General features: G+C 47.4%; 1 protein-coding gene across 1 annotated transcript in view; it reads left to right on the forward strand.

Moving 5' to 3' along the window:
* The first annotated feature begins 11,663 nt into the window (after window positions 1–11,663).
* The window catches only part of MOCOS (molybdenum cofactor sulfurase), an 84,205-nt gene continuing 80,304 nt past the window's right edge, over window positions 11,664–15,564 (forward strand). The window contains exon 1 of the mRNA XM_053571110.1: window positions 11,664–11,855. Within this exon, the coding sequence (XP_053427085.1) occupies window positions 11,717–11,855 (139 nt within the window). The 5' untranslated portion in view covers window positions 11,664–11,716. The remainder of the gene's footprint in view (window positions 11,856–15,564) is intronic.

Here is a 15,564-nt window from a genome sequence, read left to right on the forward strand (position 1 = left end):
CACTTGCCAGTTTTCCATTGTTTTTGTCCTCCTCTTGGGGTCCAGATGTCCCGTGCTGACTCCCTGTATCGTCAAAGGGATGATTATTGGTAGATCCCACAGGCCAGAGATGCCTGGAGTCTTATTTCCCCAGACTCACCATGCCCACTTGCAGGGAAGCTGTTACTCGACTGACATCTTGCTCCACCTCTCCACTCAGGCTGGTCTTGAACTTCAGGATTTGTATAGCAGCTTTGTCACACAGGCATGTTGACCACCATGTCAATATCCAGCTCTTCTGTCTTCCAGGAGGGTGGAAAGTAGGGCTGAAAGTTCAAAGCCTCTTATCGCTTGGTTGGTTCCCCTACTGCTTTCAAGAAGAAATTAGCTGGTGTTTGCCTCAGGGGTTGCTTCTCAAAATATCCCTTTAGCCTCTTGTATTCCAATCCTTATGTCAAACATGCCAGCACACTTCATGATGTTACCAAAGCCTCTGAATGTTCTTATGGAGGATGGAGGAAATGGACTCTCAGCTAAAGAATGTTTACCCACACTGGTACATGGGGACTTGTTCTACATACAGGATTCCAGAGAAGATTCAGCGGACAAACTCAGTTCTTTAGCGTCCTTTCCAGTGCAGAACTCAACCCCATCAGGTTACCTGGAAGCAGGGCTCACCTTAGAGAGACTGAGCTCCTAAACTGACAATTTTCCCAAGTTATACTCAGGTATCTTTCTTCAGACTCACCTGTGTAATTCAACTCAGTAAATGTTCAGAGGACTTGGAATACACTTGGGCTGCCTTGTAATTCATATGTGTGTATACACTCATGGTTTAATCTGAAGAGCACCCTTGGGACCACACTGTAGTAATTCATAGTATCAGAAGCAAAAGACAGTTTGGGAACTTGGCTCCAGAGGAGCAGAGTATTTCAGAACCCTCAGCTTGTCCTCCCCCTTATATCCCCTCCCTCTGCTTGGGTCATAGCATCAAACTTCAGATTTATGCCAAGCCCTAGCCTAAACCTGATGTGTACAACTTTGCTGGATGAAGGAGAGTTGACTGGGGTATTACATGTTTGCCTAAGACAACAAGGAGCAGGATCTCTACAGTATCTTCCTAATAACCTCAGGGGAAACAAATGATTGCAAATTAAGAAGTAAAAGTGGGTGGTGCCTGTCGCTCAAAGGAGTAGGGCGCTGGCCCCATATGCCAGAGGTGGTGGGTTCAAACCCAGCCCTGGCCAGAAACTGCAAAAAAAAAAAAAAAAAAAAGTAAAAGCACAAAATCATTCTCTTTTTTATTTTATTTATTTATTTATTTTTTTAGAGACAGTCTCACTTTGTCGCCCTCGGTGGAGTGCCATGGTGTCACAGCTCACAGCAACCTCCAGCTCTTGGGCTTAGGCGATTCTCTTGTCTCAGCCTCCTGAGTAGCTGGGACTACAGGCGCCTGCCACAATGCCCAGCTATTTTTTTTGTTGCAGTTTGGCCGGGACGGGGTTCAAACGTGCCACCTTTGGTATGTGGGGCCACCCCCAAATCATTCTCTTAAATTAGACATTTTTTGTTGTGTGTGACATCAGCAAATCCTGGTTGCCTCTAAACTTTTGCATACATCAGAATCACCTGGCGGGCTGGTTAACAACTGATTGCTGGGTCTCAAACTGAGAATTTGCAATTAATCTTTTTCCAGAACAGGCTTTTATCCCTTTAGATATAATACTTATAATTATGGCCCCAGAATCTATTGGCAAAATACCTCACGGACATTGACAGATTAATTGGAGTGGGGGGGCTCTTTGTCCATCCTGTTGTTGGTGCTGCCCTGACTTTGTGTGGTCTTTATTAAATGTGCAGTCTTTCTGGTTCTTAACTTGGCCTGTCTTTGTGTTTGTTTATGAAACCCATTGAGCTTCTGGGAAACTATAGAAATAAGAACTTAGGGTTCTCTAGTGACCGAAAAACCACATCTAAGAAGAGCTATTCTGAAGGCCAGGCAGTAACTTTGTGGGAAGGGAGCCTCTGGAAGTGGGAACAGCTTCCAGGCTACCTGTTGTCATCACTGAGTGAGCTGATCACATTAATAGGATTTCAACTCCACAGAGCATTAAAACCAGAACAAAGAATTAGCAGAGACAAAACATATTTCTTGGAAAGTTGAGCCCACTAAGGTGATTACAGTCCTACAGGACCACAGCCTGAAGGTTTCCAGTAGAGAAGGATTGTTGAAGAAATCACCAGATACTGGTTAGCCATGTTCCTGCTCTGAGCAGGATGATGAAAGTAAAGTGTTATGCAGCCCGTATTATCCTAGGCTACTAAATAGTGATGGTTATTTGGTTTTGTCTTAACCCAAATGACAAAACTAACAATGGGCCCTTTCCCATCTCCCAGGAAGTTTACTGTAGTGAATACATGTGTGCCTGTATTCACACATGTTGTAAATACATGAACACATTGAAGGCCACGTTACTCTTACTCATACTATGAATTCGAAAAAACAAATATTGAACTCTGGGCATTGATGTATATATCAACATGTTTAAGGGAAGTTTACTGAGGTGTGCAAATTATTTTGAAATACATAAAAAATAAGATTGGATGGATATGTAAACAGACGAAGGAAACAGCATAAAATATTAATGATAGTTTTGTACACCCAGGTGTATAGCACAGTTACTCACAATAGCCAAGAGGTGGAAGCAATTTAAATATCAAGCAGCAGCAGCTGAATGGATCAGTGAAGTGTGGTATATACAGACAAGGAATATTATTCAACCTTTTAAAGGAAGGAAATGATGCATCCTACAACATGGGTGAACCTTGAGGACATTATGCCAAGTGCAATAAGCCAGTCTCAAAAAGATGAATATGGTTCTACTTTATATGAGGTATTTGGAATAAGCAGATGCATAGAAACAAAGTAGAATGGTGGTTGCCAGGGACGGGAGGGAGGAGGAAATGGGGAGTTGTTGCTTAATGCGTATGGTGTTTCAGTTTTGTAAGATGAAAAAGATCTGGACATTGCACAATAATGTGAGTACTGCATACTGAAATGTACCCCTAAAAATGGTTAAGATGATAAATGCTATATTTTATCATTTTTTTTTCTTTTTTAGACACTGGAGTCTTACTTTGTTGCCCTCGGTAGAGTGCTGTGCCATCACAGCTCGCAGCAACCTCCAACTCCTGGGCTTAGGCGATTCTCTTGTCTCAGCCTCCCAAGTAGCTGGGACTACAGGTGCCTGTCACAATGCCTGGCTTTTTTTTTTTTTTTTTTTTAGTCAGAGTTTCACTTTGTCGCCCTTGGTAGAGTGCTGTGACATCACAGCTCATAGCAACCTCCAACTCCTGGGCTTAGGCAATTCTCTTGCCTCAGCCTCCTGAGTAGCTGGGACTATAGGCGCCCACCACAACGCCCGGCTATTTTTTGTTGTAGTTTGGCCAGGGGTTGGGTTCGAACCTGCCATCCTCGGTATATGGGTCCGGCGTTCTACTCACTGAACTACAGGCGCCGCCCATTTTATATTTTTTAAAGCACAATATAAGAAACACCATTTCCCATGATGTAAAAAAGACAGAAGTGTTCCAAAGTAAAATACTTTGGGGGAAACACTGGGTTAAACAAAGTTAGATAGGTATCTTTATTGCAGGACTTCTAAAAACCTTTAACAAGTTAATCCACACTGGGAATTTCTAAGAGGAGGGTTTGCCTCACAGCAAGCATTTCCCAAACCTTAAACTTCAGAGCCCTAACCCCTTTTAAAACAAACGTTAATAGTAGAAAGTCAGTGATTGGTGTTCATGTACACTTCTTTCAACTTTTCTGTACACTGGAAATTTTTTGTAATAACATGTTGGAGAAAATGGTCTTGGGATACTTCATTTAAATTACAGTCAAGCTAACACAAGGCTGTTGCTGCTAGTGATAACAGTCCTGGTCCCCATGTAGCAAGCTGCCCTTCCAGCCTCTCCCGCACCCTCTGCTTCTCCCTGCTAGGTGCCCACTCATAGAGTTAACAGAGAAGAGAGCTGAGAGGCTGAGAGCTTGCTGCAAGGGGTCCTCTGTGGGTACAGCTGGGCCACTGCATATCCAGGGCTAGGGTAGAGGTCTGGCCTTGGCTGTGATTTTGAACATACTTTATCAAAAGTGCATCTGTACAAAATGGGCCCTACAGAATTACAGGGTCAGAAACAGATCATGGGTTACCAAGGTCTGGAGTGGGAGAGGAGTTGGCCATAGAAGGCAAAGGATAAGTTAACTATGTTCTTCAACAAATAAATTACAGGAGGAAAAGAAAGAGGAAGCCTATAGATTAAAAGCAACCTGAGACATGTCAATCAAATGCAACATACGGACCTTGTTTGCATCCTGACGTGGACCAATCAACTGTGTAAAAAAGCATTTATTGTGGCTGGCTGCAGTGGCTCACGCCCATGATCTCAACTCTTTGGAAAGCCAAGGCAGGAGTTCAAGACCAGCCTGGGAGACCTCAGTAGTGAGACCTCATCTCTAGGAAAAAAACATTTTTTTAATTGGCTAGGCTTGGTGGTGCACACCTGCAGTCTCAGCTACCCAGGAGGCTAAGGCAGGAGGATTGCTTGAGCCCAGGAGTTTGAGGCTGCATTGAGCTGTGTCAGGCCACTACATTCTAGCCTGGGAAGCAGGAGACTCTGTCTCTTCAAACAAACTTAGGGAATAACAATGACAACAAAAATTTGAACTCTGGGTATTTGATGATATTAAGGAAAAAATTAATACAGGACAATTTTTTTGTTGCTTGTTTTTATTGAGATATAGGGTCTTGCTATAGTGTCCAGGTTGATCTCCAACTCTCGGTTCAAGCCTTAGCCTTAGGTTTTTCTGTTTTGTTTTTGTTTTTTTTTAGGAGCTCTTTTTTTTCTCTTTTGTTTTTTGAGACAGAGCCTCAAGCTGTCGTCCTGGGTAAAGTGCCATGATGTCACAGCTCACAGCAACCTCCAACTCCTGGGCTTCAGCAATTCTCTTGCCTCAGCCTCCCAAGTAGCTGGAACTACAGGTCCCCACCACAACGTCTGGCTGTTTTTTGGTTGTAGTTGTCATTGTTGTTTGGCCCAGGCTGGATTCAAATCCGCCAGCTCTGGTGTATGTGGCTGGCGCCTTAGCTGCTTGAGCTATAGGCGCTGAGCCAGGAGCTCTTATCTTTTGAAACGTGTACTGTAGTATTTATGGATGAAATGAAGTTATGTCTTGATTTCTTTCAAAATGGTTATGGTCCATAGTGTGGACCAGGTGGGTTGTAGATCTGTGGATCATTAACAAAGCTGGGCATTGGCGAGTCATTATACTGCTCTATATTTTTATATACTTAAAATTTCCCTAGAAAAAGTTTTTAAAATGAAAAAAAGAATGAATGATCATATCCACAAATGAAATACAAAAGATATTACTTAATAAGGAATTCTCCTTCCTGCAAGTAGTGGATGATCCAGTATGAAGCCTTCTGACATGTTTCAACTAGAGGCTGGCAAATCGGGACAGTGAGGCTGGGGCCAAAAGGGAGACAGAAAATTGGGTGGCTGTGTCTACTTGGTGGATAGAATACTTTGAACACTACATTGAGCCAATGCATGAAAAACACTAGTCCGGTGCCTAGGATATAATAAGACAATAATTTGTTTCTGTTACCATTATGATTAAATAAAACCCAACTCATATAATACAGCATTTATTAAGCCCCTCATATTAAGTATATTAAGTATTCTTTTTTCTCTCTAAATTCCATAGTATTTTTATTCTGATTTTCTTTTATAGCATTTGTTACTGTCTACATGTGCCTCCTACTTGTGTACATCTACTTATGTCTTAAGTAGATGCTTTCTGTCGTAAGAAAGTTCATCTGAAATAGAAAGGAACTATTGACTAATATAACGAAAAAAAGGTCCAGTGATAAGACAGGCTTCAGATACAATTTGATCAGGGCTCGCTTTCCTTTTCTCTAATTCCCTCAGCTCTGTCCTCTCAACGTCAGCTTTCTTCTAAGGCTGTCCTCCCTCACTGCTGTAGGAGGGATGCCAGTGGCCCCTGAGATTACATATTTCCTTGCTTATATATAAGGAAGTAAACTTTAGATGTTGTCTCTAACTTTATTCTCACATCAGATGGGCGATGGATGCTGAATGGGCCACCAATACACTATAGAAGCCTACTAAAGCCTAAACACATGGGCATGAGATGGTTTTCTTAAAACCATCCACAGCATCTGGCTCCATTTGTCACCTATTTGCTGAATTCAGGGATGAATAAGTTTGACAATGCATATGACTGATGAAGGAAGCCCTCTCAAACGTAATCGGCCAATCAGTAAATAAAATAAGTAGTATCCCTGCCTTGATGGCATAAAGGGGGAGAAGGGGGCAAAGAGAAGGTCAGTACAGAATGGGCCAGGATGGGCTGGCCTGCAGCCTGCTCTGAATGGACACAGAAAAACCCTGCCAGGAAGATTGCTGCCCATCCCTTCCGCCCTGTGTTCTGCCTAGTACTGGTGGGTTTGGGTTGTTTTGAACATTTCAAATGTAGATACAATGAAGCCTTGTACCCTAACATGTCATGATGCTGAGCTGCCCTTTTAGCTTCTATTCACAGGAAAGGTCTTGTGTCACTCTAGGGGAGGGAGCTTCCTGGGCTTTCTGATCTTTCTTTCCACTGCTCTCAAGTTGTTTCTACCAGGGCCCTCTGCCAGACTTTGGAAAGAAACCTGCTCCATTGCAATGTCTATCTTATTACTTCCTGCTTTTATATCCTAAGTACTAGGAAATCTAGATCTGTGAGTTCTCATTAAGGAAGTATGCATTTCACTCTAGTAGGAAATGCTAAATTAATTTCATTAACTAAACTCAGCCTTCTTGCAAACACCCACCTCCACCCCAACAGTTTGGCTGGAAGTTTGATCCATTATAATTACAGTCCCAACTACCTCCAAGACTGACAAAGATTTGGGGGAGGTTAGTTAATGGGGGGGGCACCTCTACCCTTCTTCACACCACTTAAGACTTGACCATTATAGGGGAGCTGCCATCCCCACCCACATAATAGGACTGTTCTCATTTAGGCCACCACAGGCCACTTGTCCAGCAAGGTTAGTAATCTGCTTAATCTCATTCTAACTAGCTTTGCAACCTTACATACCACAAGGGCACTCTACTCTGGCTCTGCCCTCACCTCTCTAATTGAACCTTCTCACCCATCAGTGGTAGGAGACAGACACCTCTTTAGTCCCCAGGGCTTTATCTTCCTTCTCTGAACACTTCAGAGCTCCTGAGGTTGCTCCTTCACAAGCCCCTCACATGACTTGTGTATCCAACCCGGACACTCTGTCCTGCTCACTCGAGCCCTGCATCTCCACTCAGAAGTCCTAAACCAACCTCCATATTGTCCCACTATTGCTGAGGACCCTGTGTCCACTCAGTCTTCCAATCGGACAGCACCAAGTCACCCTGAACCAGCCCTTCTTGGTCTCCATTTATTCCTGAATTCCCTCACCACTGCACCAGTGGAGCCCTGGTTCAACCCTCACTGCCCAGCCTAACAGCTGTGCTGCCTGTACCCACCCCAGTCCGTGGTGCTGCCTGGGTCTAAGTCACACCTCCATGCCAGGAGCCAGTCACTCTCCTGAGGAGACTCCCCAGCAGCGTTTTCCTGGCCCTACTGGACCAAGGCCAGGCTCCTCTGCACTGCAGAGTCTGCCCCTTCCCTCCCCATCCAGCTCATCCCCACAGAGCTGCAGTCTGTATTCCAGCCTCGCTAAAGGGCCTGCTTCTGGAGTTTTCTGAGCCTTTTCTCACCTCCAGCCCTTTACACATGCTGCTGCCCTATCTCCCACCTCCTCCTCCAGAACCCCTCCTTACAATCCTAGAGAGGGAGGCTCTTTCCCTCACAGCTGACCATTGTGGGAAGGCCTCTCCTCCAGCACTCTGCAGCTGTGACCTGACTATGAACCTAACTCCTTCCCCAACCCTGGAGCCTCTCAGGCAGAGACTGACTGCCTTACCTCCCACGGTCCCAGCAGGGAGCAGCTGCCTAACAAACAATGAATGAACACTCCCACCAAAGCAACAGTGATTGTCAAGTCAATCATTTTTGGTGATTCCGGTCTGGAGTGTTGCTAAGAGAATATAGGTGGTTTCCCCTGCTCTATATCCTCATAACGTCATTTGGTCTGGTCATGGCCATTAGATAATTCTGCCTAAATCACCTGTGGAGCATTTTCTTGTTTCTCCAAAACCTTCATAATGAAATTCTAGTCCTTTAGCCTGATGTAAAGCCCTCAAAAACCTGCCTTCATCTACTGCAGTGGAGCCTATCTCTAAGAGACACATGCTCACTTTTTGCCAAATGAATGAATGAATGAATGAAAATACATGAATGAATGCTTCAGACATAGTGAAGATTCTTGCAAATGGAGTCCATTGCTAGGGGACAATCTCTCTTAGAGCAAGGGGAGACATTTTCAGAAGGCAAGGACCCAGGCTTAGAGGTGGACTGGGAAAGAAGACTCACACAGGTGGAGACAATTTTATAACATAATTGAGGCCGTCCCTCCTGTCTGCCCAGCTGGCTCTTAGGCACATAATTTTCAAGTTCTTAGGTGGGAGGAGACTGTAAATGGCAACTGAAAGGTCTGTTTCCCTACAAAGCTATGAACTTGATTTCAGAGCTGGCCTCCAGGGACCTCGGCAAGCACCAGCTTAGTGTTCTCTGAGGCTCCAGGGTCAGCAGCAGGACCAGGTGAGAGAAGGCAATGACTGAGCAACACAGGTAAGACATTCCTTGATGGGGTTGGAGGTTCTACTTAAGGCAGGGTGAGAGCAATCAATTTCTCAGAGTACCTTTCTTGTAAGAGAGGCCCAGGGAATGTTGGTGAAATGTACCTAAGGCTGCCAGTTAGAGACTGGGCTCCCAGGGTCAGCCACACTCCTTCCTCCCCCTGCCTTCTTCAGCAGCTCATTTCTATGGCTTAGTTCAAAGTCTTCCTTGTTTGGCTTTCCCTGGGCACCCTACTAGCAAGCAACACCTTCCTCACCTGCACTCCTATACCTGCACCCTGAGCCAGCCACTGGCTGGGCATTCAGCCATATCACTTTGTGGCTGGATGTACAATGGTTCACATCCTACGTGGCTGCAGGCCCAATATCTTCACACTCTTCCAAGCACACAGTGCCTTGGGTGGGCACAGCCAAGTGCTTATAATTATTTCTTGAATGAATGGTAGCCCAGTGATTTTTCATAGCCTTTCGGAGTTCTGCACTGACTAGGCCCGTTCCAATGACTAGGCAAGCTAGTCTGAAGCAGCACCCATGGACTGATGGTTTGTTACTCAGCCATAGAACTCCTTGAGGAAAGGTACTTTTACATTTCCAGGGAAGTGACTTAGGCCTTCACTCCTCAGAGAGTAGGCCATGAACCAAGGCGGCATCAGTGTCACTTTGGCTTCTTGAAAACACAGAGCCTCAGCCTCACCCCAAATCATAATTTGCATTTTATTTATTTATTTATTTATTTATTTGAGACAGAGCCTCAAGCTGTCACCCTGGGTAGAGTGCTGTAGCATCACAGCTCACAGCAACAACCAACTCCTGGGCTCAAGCGATTCTCTGGCCTTCCTCCCAGGTAGCTGAGACTACAGGCGCCCACCACAACGCCCGGCTATTTTTTGTTGCAGCCGTCATTGTCATTTGGTGGGCCCAGGCTGGATTCGAACCCGCCAGCTCAGGTGTATGAGCCACAGGCGCCCAGCCCATAATTTACATTTTAATTGGCTTCCCCAGTGATTCATGCAAGTTCATATCTGGAAAGCCTGGTCCAGAGGAGAGCCTTGCTGGGAAGGTGGGAATTAAAAGGAGAGGTGAGGAGTGACATACTGTACAGTTGCTGAGAAAACCAACTTCCACCCCTCTCCCAACTTAGATGGGGAAACTGAGTCCCTAAGAATCACAATGGCTCACACCAGAGAGGGAGTAAGACACACTTAACTACTGGACTCTAGAGACTGGTTCCCCAGGGGCTAGTGTGTCTTCTCGCTGTGTGGCCTTGAGCAAGTTACTCCACCTCTCTGCCTCAGCTTCCCTATCTGTATGAGCCACCTCATAGGTGTGCATGTTTAATTACTGAGTAATCAACATTGGTAAGAGTGTACACAATAAAATCCCCAGTGCATTCCAGGCACATGGCAAGCTTCCATGAGCTGGCTCTTGTTATCAGTGCGGCCCAAAGTCACTTTTACAGAAGAAAGTCCAGCGTCCAAGGTGCCTGCTAGAGGTAGGGCCAGAAGATATGCAGATAGTGGGCTGGGCTGCCAACGAGTAAAACTCAGCATTCATTCATCAATACATTCATTCCTTTCAGAACAAGTGTACAAGTGTTAAGTGTTTGTCCAGTAAGGTCCCAGGGTGTTTGGCAGTGAGGGAGAGAGCTTGGGGTGGGGGTGGGTGCCCGAGCGCTGGCTCTAGTGCTACAGTCCCCAATCTGGGGCCTCTGGCAGGAAGGCAGCGAGTCCCTCATGGAGGGTCTTTTCTGGTCTGGCATTGGAGGCCTGGCCGGGAAAGCAGGGCTGCGCGCCGCCTTCCCATGGCTCTCACTCTGGGCCGCTGAGATGCATCACACATCTTCACGCATCCTGGGCAACGGCTGGTGGGCCTGGCCGCAGCTGAGTATGCGCGCTTGGGGCACAAGGGCCCATCCCACGTCGGCCCACCTTGATATGCCTTGAGAGCCAGAGGCCAGCTCCTGGGCCCAGTGGTTCCCCATCTGAGTCCCCTCACCTAAGTCCCCAGCACGTGCCGCCTATCTGCAGCGGGTTCCGCAGCTCCTCCCCACCCCGGCCTCCGCGTGCACCCGCCTCCCACTTGGTCCCACACAGAGCACTGTCCTAAGCGAGCAGTACCTCGCCTCATTCCACTCCATCCCTCGTAGCGGGCTGCACTTGGGATCGCACGCCAGCCACCCTCCCCCGATCCTCCGCGTACCTGGGCCCACTTGTGTGCACTTGTCCCTCCACCCCTGCGCCCTCCCCGCACTTTCCCGCACGAGACTGTGGCCAGGCCCTCCTTACTTGAGGTACTTGAGGCAATGGTGCCTCGGAACAGAGCCTCTGCCGCCTCAGCTCGCCTCCCTCTTGTCCCAGTCGCACCCGCGCCTCCCGGGTGCTCAGCTGCTAAGAGTTAATTAGCCTTCTCCGTTTCTACCCCTTGCTCAGCTACATTCTCAACAAACACCAGGCACACGCCCCGCTGGGGAGCAGCAACCAGAGAAGCCTTAGTCTTCCTGCAGACGCCCACAGACGCCCGCCCAGCCACGGAGAGGGGGACCCCGGGCGCTCGCTGCACCGGGAAGATCAACGGGTTCCGGAAAGCGAAGCGGGAAAACGCACTTCGTTACTTCTTTCACCTGCCTTTTCATGGGAGAGAGACAAACTTGAACTTCCAAGTACCTGGGGGTATTTCCTTGGGCCCCTTTAGGATGTTTAAAGAGACAGCAAACCCGGGCGCTCAGGTGGGAACGGACCCACCAGAAGCGAAACCGCGTGAGTCAGCGCGCCCGGGGTGAGCGGGCCACCCCGCCAGGCGCCGCCCCTGGGCCACCGACCCGGCGCCGCTGGCAGCCGTGGGCGCGGCGAGGGCGGAGTCGCCGCGGGCCGGCCTCGCTCACTTCCCGGGGCCAGGCCGGCCTGGACGGCGCGGCGGGCCACCCTGGGCCATGGCTGACGGGACAGCAGAGCCGGGGGCCGAACGGCGGGACCTCGCGGCGTTTCAGGGCTCGAGCGCGCCGCGGCCCTACGGCTACGGACCCGGCAGCCTGCAGGAGCTGCGGGCGCGTGAGTTCGGCCGCCTGGCAGGTGAGGAGGGTAGGCAGACTGCGGGGTGCGCGCAGTTCCTGGAGCCGACGTGGAAGGAGCTTCTGGTGGAAGCGATGCTACCTCACGGGGCGCATCTTGAGTGGAAAGGCCAGGAGGGACATGTCCACGCGTCCGCTTTGTGGACGGGGCTCCCCGAAGTCCCACCCAAGACTTCTTGCTACTGTCCCTCCTTAGACTTTCCAGCGGGGCAGGGCCTGTCTAGCTTTTTTCGCTTTTTCAGGCTCTCAGCAAACAGGGTAAACCTAAGGGATTCTCCTTGACCTCGCTTGCCGTGAGATCCCTGTTGTAAAGGTTCAACGGGAGCTGGGGTTGCACAATGCAGGATGTTCAGCGCCAGTAACTGCTCGCTGTCCTCCCAGGGAACGCGAACGGCGGGTGGGCGGCCAGCTCGCTGGGTCGGGACAGCGACTCTGCGGCGCAAGCATTGGGACTAAGAGGCTGCATGCGCCCCAGACAAGTTTGGGATAGACCACATGCAGCCTTTATTTTTGAAATCTCTTCTCACGCCTGCAGAGTCAGAACAATGCCTCTGACCTCTAGCTCTGTGGGAGACTAGAGGTGTTCCCAAACCTTGCAGCTTGACCTTTAGGAACCGAGGACTGACGGACGGCACACTGCGCCTTTGAGTCCCTCCGGGCAGAATGGGTTGATTAAATTGGACGTCAAGCTCCTTCTGGCCGTGGCCGACCTGGCCTTCCGTTGTCCGGTGCCATAGACCTTCAGTGCGGAGGCTTTCACGCCTCAAAACCGCATGGTCAGCAAGGGTCCTCAGATGAAACCGCCGGGGGGGTGGTGGGGTGGCACAGGGTACCCCGGCTTGCGTGTATTTGTTCTGTCGTGATGAACAATTGGTGATTGCTACTCTGGGGCAGAACGGCAACCATGACTTACGTTTCATTAATCGGTAGCTGATTTCAGCAAATTGGGACATTTCCTCGTGTTCTGGATAACTACTTTTCTCCTGAAGGGACTGAGAGGGCGTGCGAGGAGTGTAGCATCTCCCTTTTCTTCTTAAGTAGGGAGATTGGAGGAGGCCGGGGCCTTCTGCCAGCCTCATCCTATTCCCACCTGGTTCTTCGCCATCCATCACTGGGTCGAGAGCTGGAGACAGCCCCTCACCCCTCTGCTTCTACGGTCTCTGTTTCTCTCTCTGAACTGTTAATTGTGGGAATTTCCTACCACATAGAAATAGACTGATACTATGAACACCACAGCTGCAGGGAGAGGGAGGCTCCCCATTCTTTGAAGCAAATCCCAAAAGCTTTATGGCTCATGTTGGGTCATGGTTACTTTGGCACCGCACCTCCTTAATCCTCTGAATCCCCTCCAGCTCTGATCGCTCACTCCCACTATGGGCCGCCTCTCCCCTCAACACTACCCTGGGAAAGCAGAGGTGTGCTCTGAACCCCTCCTGGTTTCACTCTTGTTCCTCCTTTTCCCTCAAATGCAAAGTTGATACCTGATAGCCAGGATCCTTTGGTATTTGTGGCAGTGTGGTGAACGTCTTTTATTTATGCAGTGCAAGTTACCAGTATTTCCTCTGCATTATGATTAAGGCAGACTTTTGTGGGCTAAATTGACACTCCTCCCACAGCTGGGAGTCTTGGAACATATCCATTTTTTTTTCTCAGGGGAACAAATGAACCAGAGAGGGCAGGGAAGAAACAAACCAACCAAACTAAAATAATAAAAATTTCTCCTTTCCCTTTCCCCACCCTTCTGGAATTTTTCTGCTGGTTTGAGAATTTATGTTGTAACTCTGGATAATTAAATGCTTAACCTTTTAAGTGCTGAAATTTTTCATCTAATCATTTGTATGGGAGTGTCCTTGCCTTGGTGAAGGGAGAAGTGGCTTGTGAAGTTTTAGGGTGCTGACTGATAACCTCTCAAAACCTTCCTGGCACTGAGAACTGAAGGGGTGTAACTCAGAGCACACCCTGGAATTCTTTCTTGAAGTAGATCTAATGCCAATTGGCTTTGAGGTCATTCACCTGCCTCTAATAATAGCTCAACCTGTGTAATATTTGCTATGTGCCAGGCACTGGCCTAGATGCTGGCATATTTAATCATTTAGTACTCACCCCATTTGCAGATGAAGGAACGGGGGCCCAGAATGGCTAGTGGTGGAACCAGGATTCGAGCCAGGTTGATTGGCTTGGTTTCTACACTGTTATTTGCTACGCTGCCTCATCTTCTCTAAGAGCCAATCTCTGACTGATGTAATACGGTTGCCTTTGGGGAGTGGGAGAAGGGTCTTGCTCTGTCTCCTGGGTATCATCATAGCTTACTGCAACCTCAATCTCATGGGCTCAAGTGATTGACCTTCCTGCCTCAGCCTCTTAAAGTGCTAGGTTTATAGGTATGAGCCATTGCACCCGCCCCTGGCCCTCCCAGTTAACTAGTGAGCCAAAAGCCAAAACAGCTGTCCCCAACGGCTTTCTGGTCCTGCAGCAGACTCTGAACAGGGTGAAAGGTGGTCCCTAGCAGGTTCTCAGTTCTCACCTGTGTAGTGGTTTCACATGAGCAGGCCTTGATGTCTGGGTGAACAAAAGCCTGTGGTATCTTTATACAGGTACTTCTAAATCTTCAGTAAAAGAGAAAAAAAAAATTTTTTTTTTTTTTTGAGACAGTGTCTCACTTTGTTGCCCTCAGTAGGGTACTGTGGAGTTACAGCTCACAGGAGCCTCAAACTCTTGGGCTTAAGCAATTCTCTTGCCTCAGCCTCCCAAGTAGCTGGGACTATAAGCACCCACCACAATGCCCAGCTATTTTTTTGTTGCAGCTGTCATTGTTGTTTAGCAGGCCTGGGCTGGGCTGGAACCCACCAGCTTTGGTGTATGCTGATGCCCTACTCTCTGAGCCGTGGGTTCTGAGCCAAGAGAAAAATATTTTAAAACTATCTTTTTGGACTAGGTAATACAGTTAAATGGTACCAGACTCAACAGTTGCCAAAAGAGGCTCAAGAATTGCTAGGGAGCCTCCCTCTCACTCCAGCTGCAGCCACTGTAGTCACACCAGAGTCACTGCTGTCACCCATGTCTTCCCTACCTTCCCAATAGTTGTCTGTATTTATATGTGTGTGCATACTTTTTTATGTGAATGAGCCATAATTTGTCTGACATACTTTATGCTGATTTGTTTATGGTCTTTTTCTGGCACTATCATGTTATCTACTATTTTATTCATTGTTGTGTCCCCAGCACCTAGAACAATACCTGATACATAGTAGGTGTTCAATATATATTAATATTTCTTTTTTTAAATTTCAGATTAATGTGAGGCTACAAACGCTTAGGTTACAATGTTTGCATTTGTTAGGTAGAGTCTTTGTTGTAGTACATTAATATTTATTGAATGTGAAAACACTCAATAAACTAGGACTAGAAGGAAAGTTAATCCAGAGATAAAGGCCATCTACAAACCCCCTACAGTTAGCATAATACTTAAAAGTGAAAGTCTGAAAACATTTCTCCTGAGCTCTGCAACAAGACAAGGATGTCTATTTTTATCCCTTCTATTCAACATTGTATTGAAGTTCTAACCAGAGTAATATTAGGCAAGAAAGTGAAATAGAAGGCATCTAGATTGAAAAGTAAGAAGTAAATTATCTCTGTTTGCCAATAACATAATTTTCTATGTAGAAAATTCTAAGGAATCCACATATAAAACTATTAGAACTTAAAAACAT

Source organism: Nycticebus coucang, chromosome 19 (genome assembly GCF_027406575.1).
Source record: "Nycticebus coucang isolate mNycCou1 chromosome 19, mNycCou1.pri, whole genome shotgun sequence".
In the NCBI taxonomy this organism is placed as follows: Eukaryota; Metazoa; Chordata; class Mammalia; order Primates; family Lorisidae; genus Nycticebus; species Nycticebus coucang.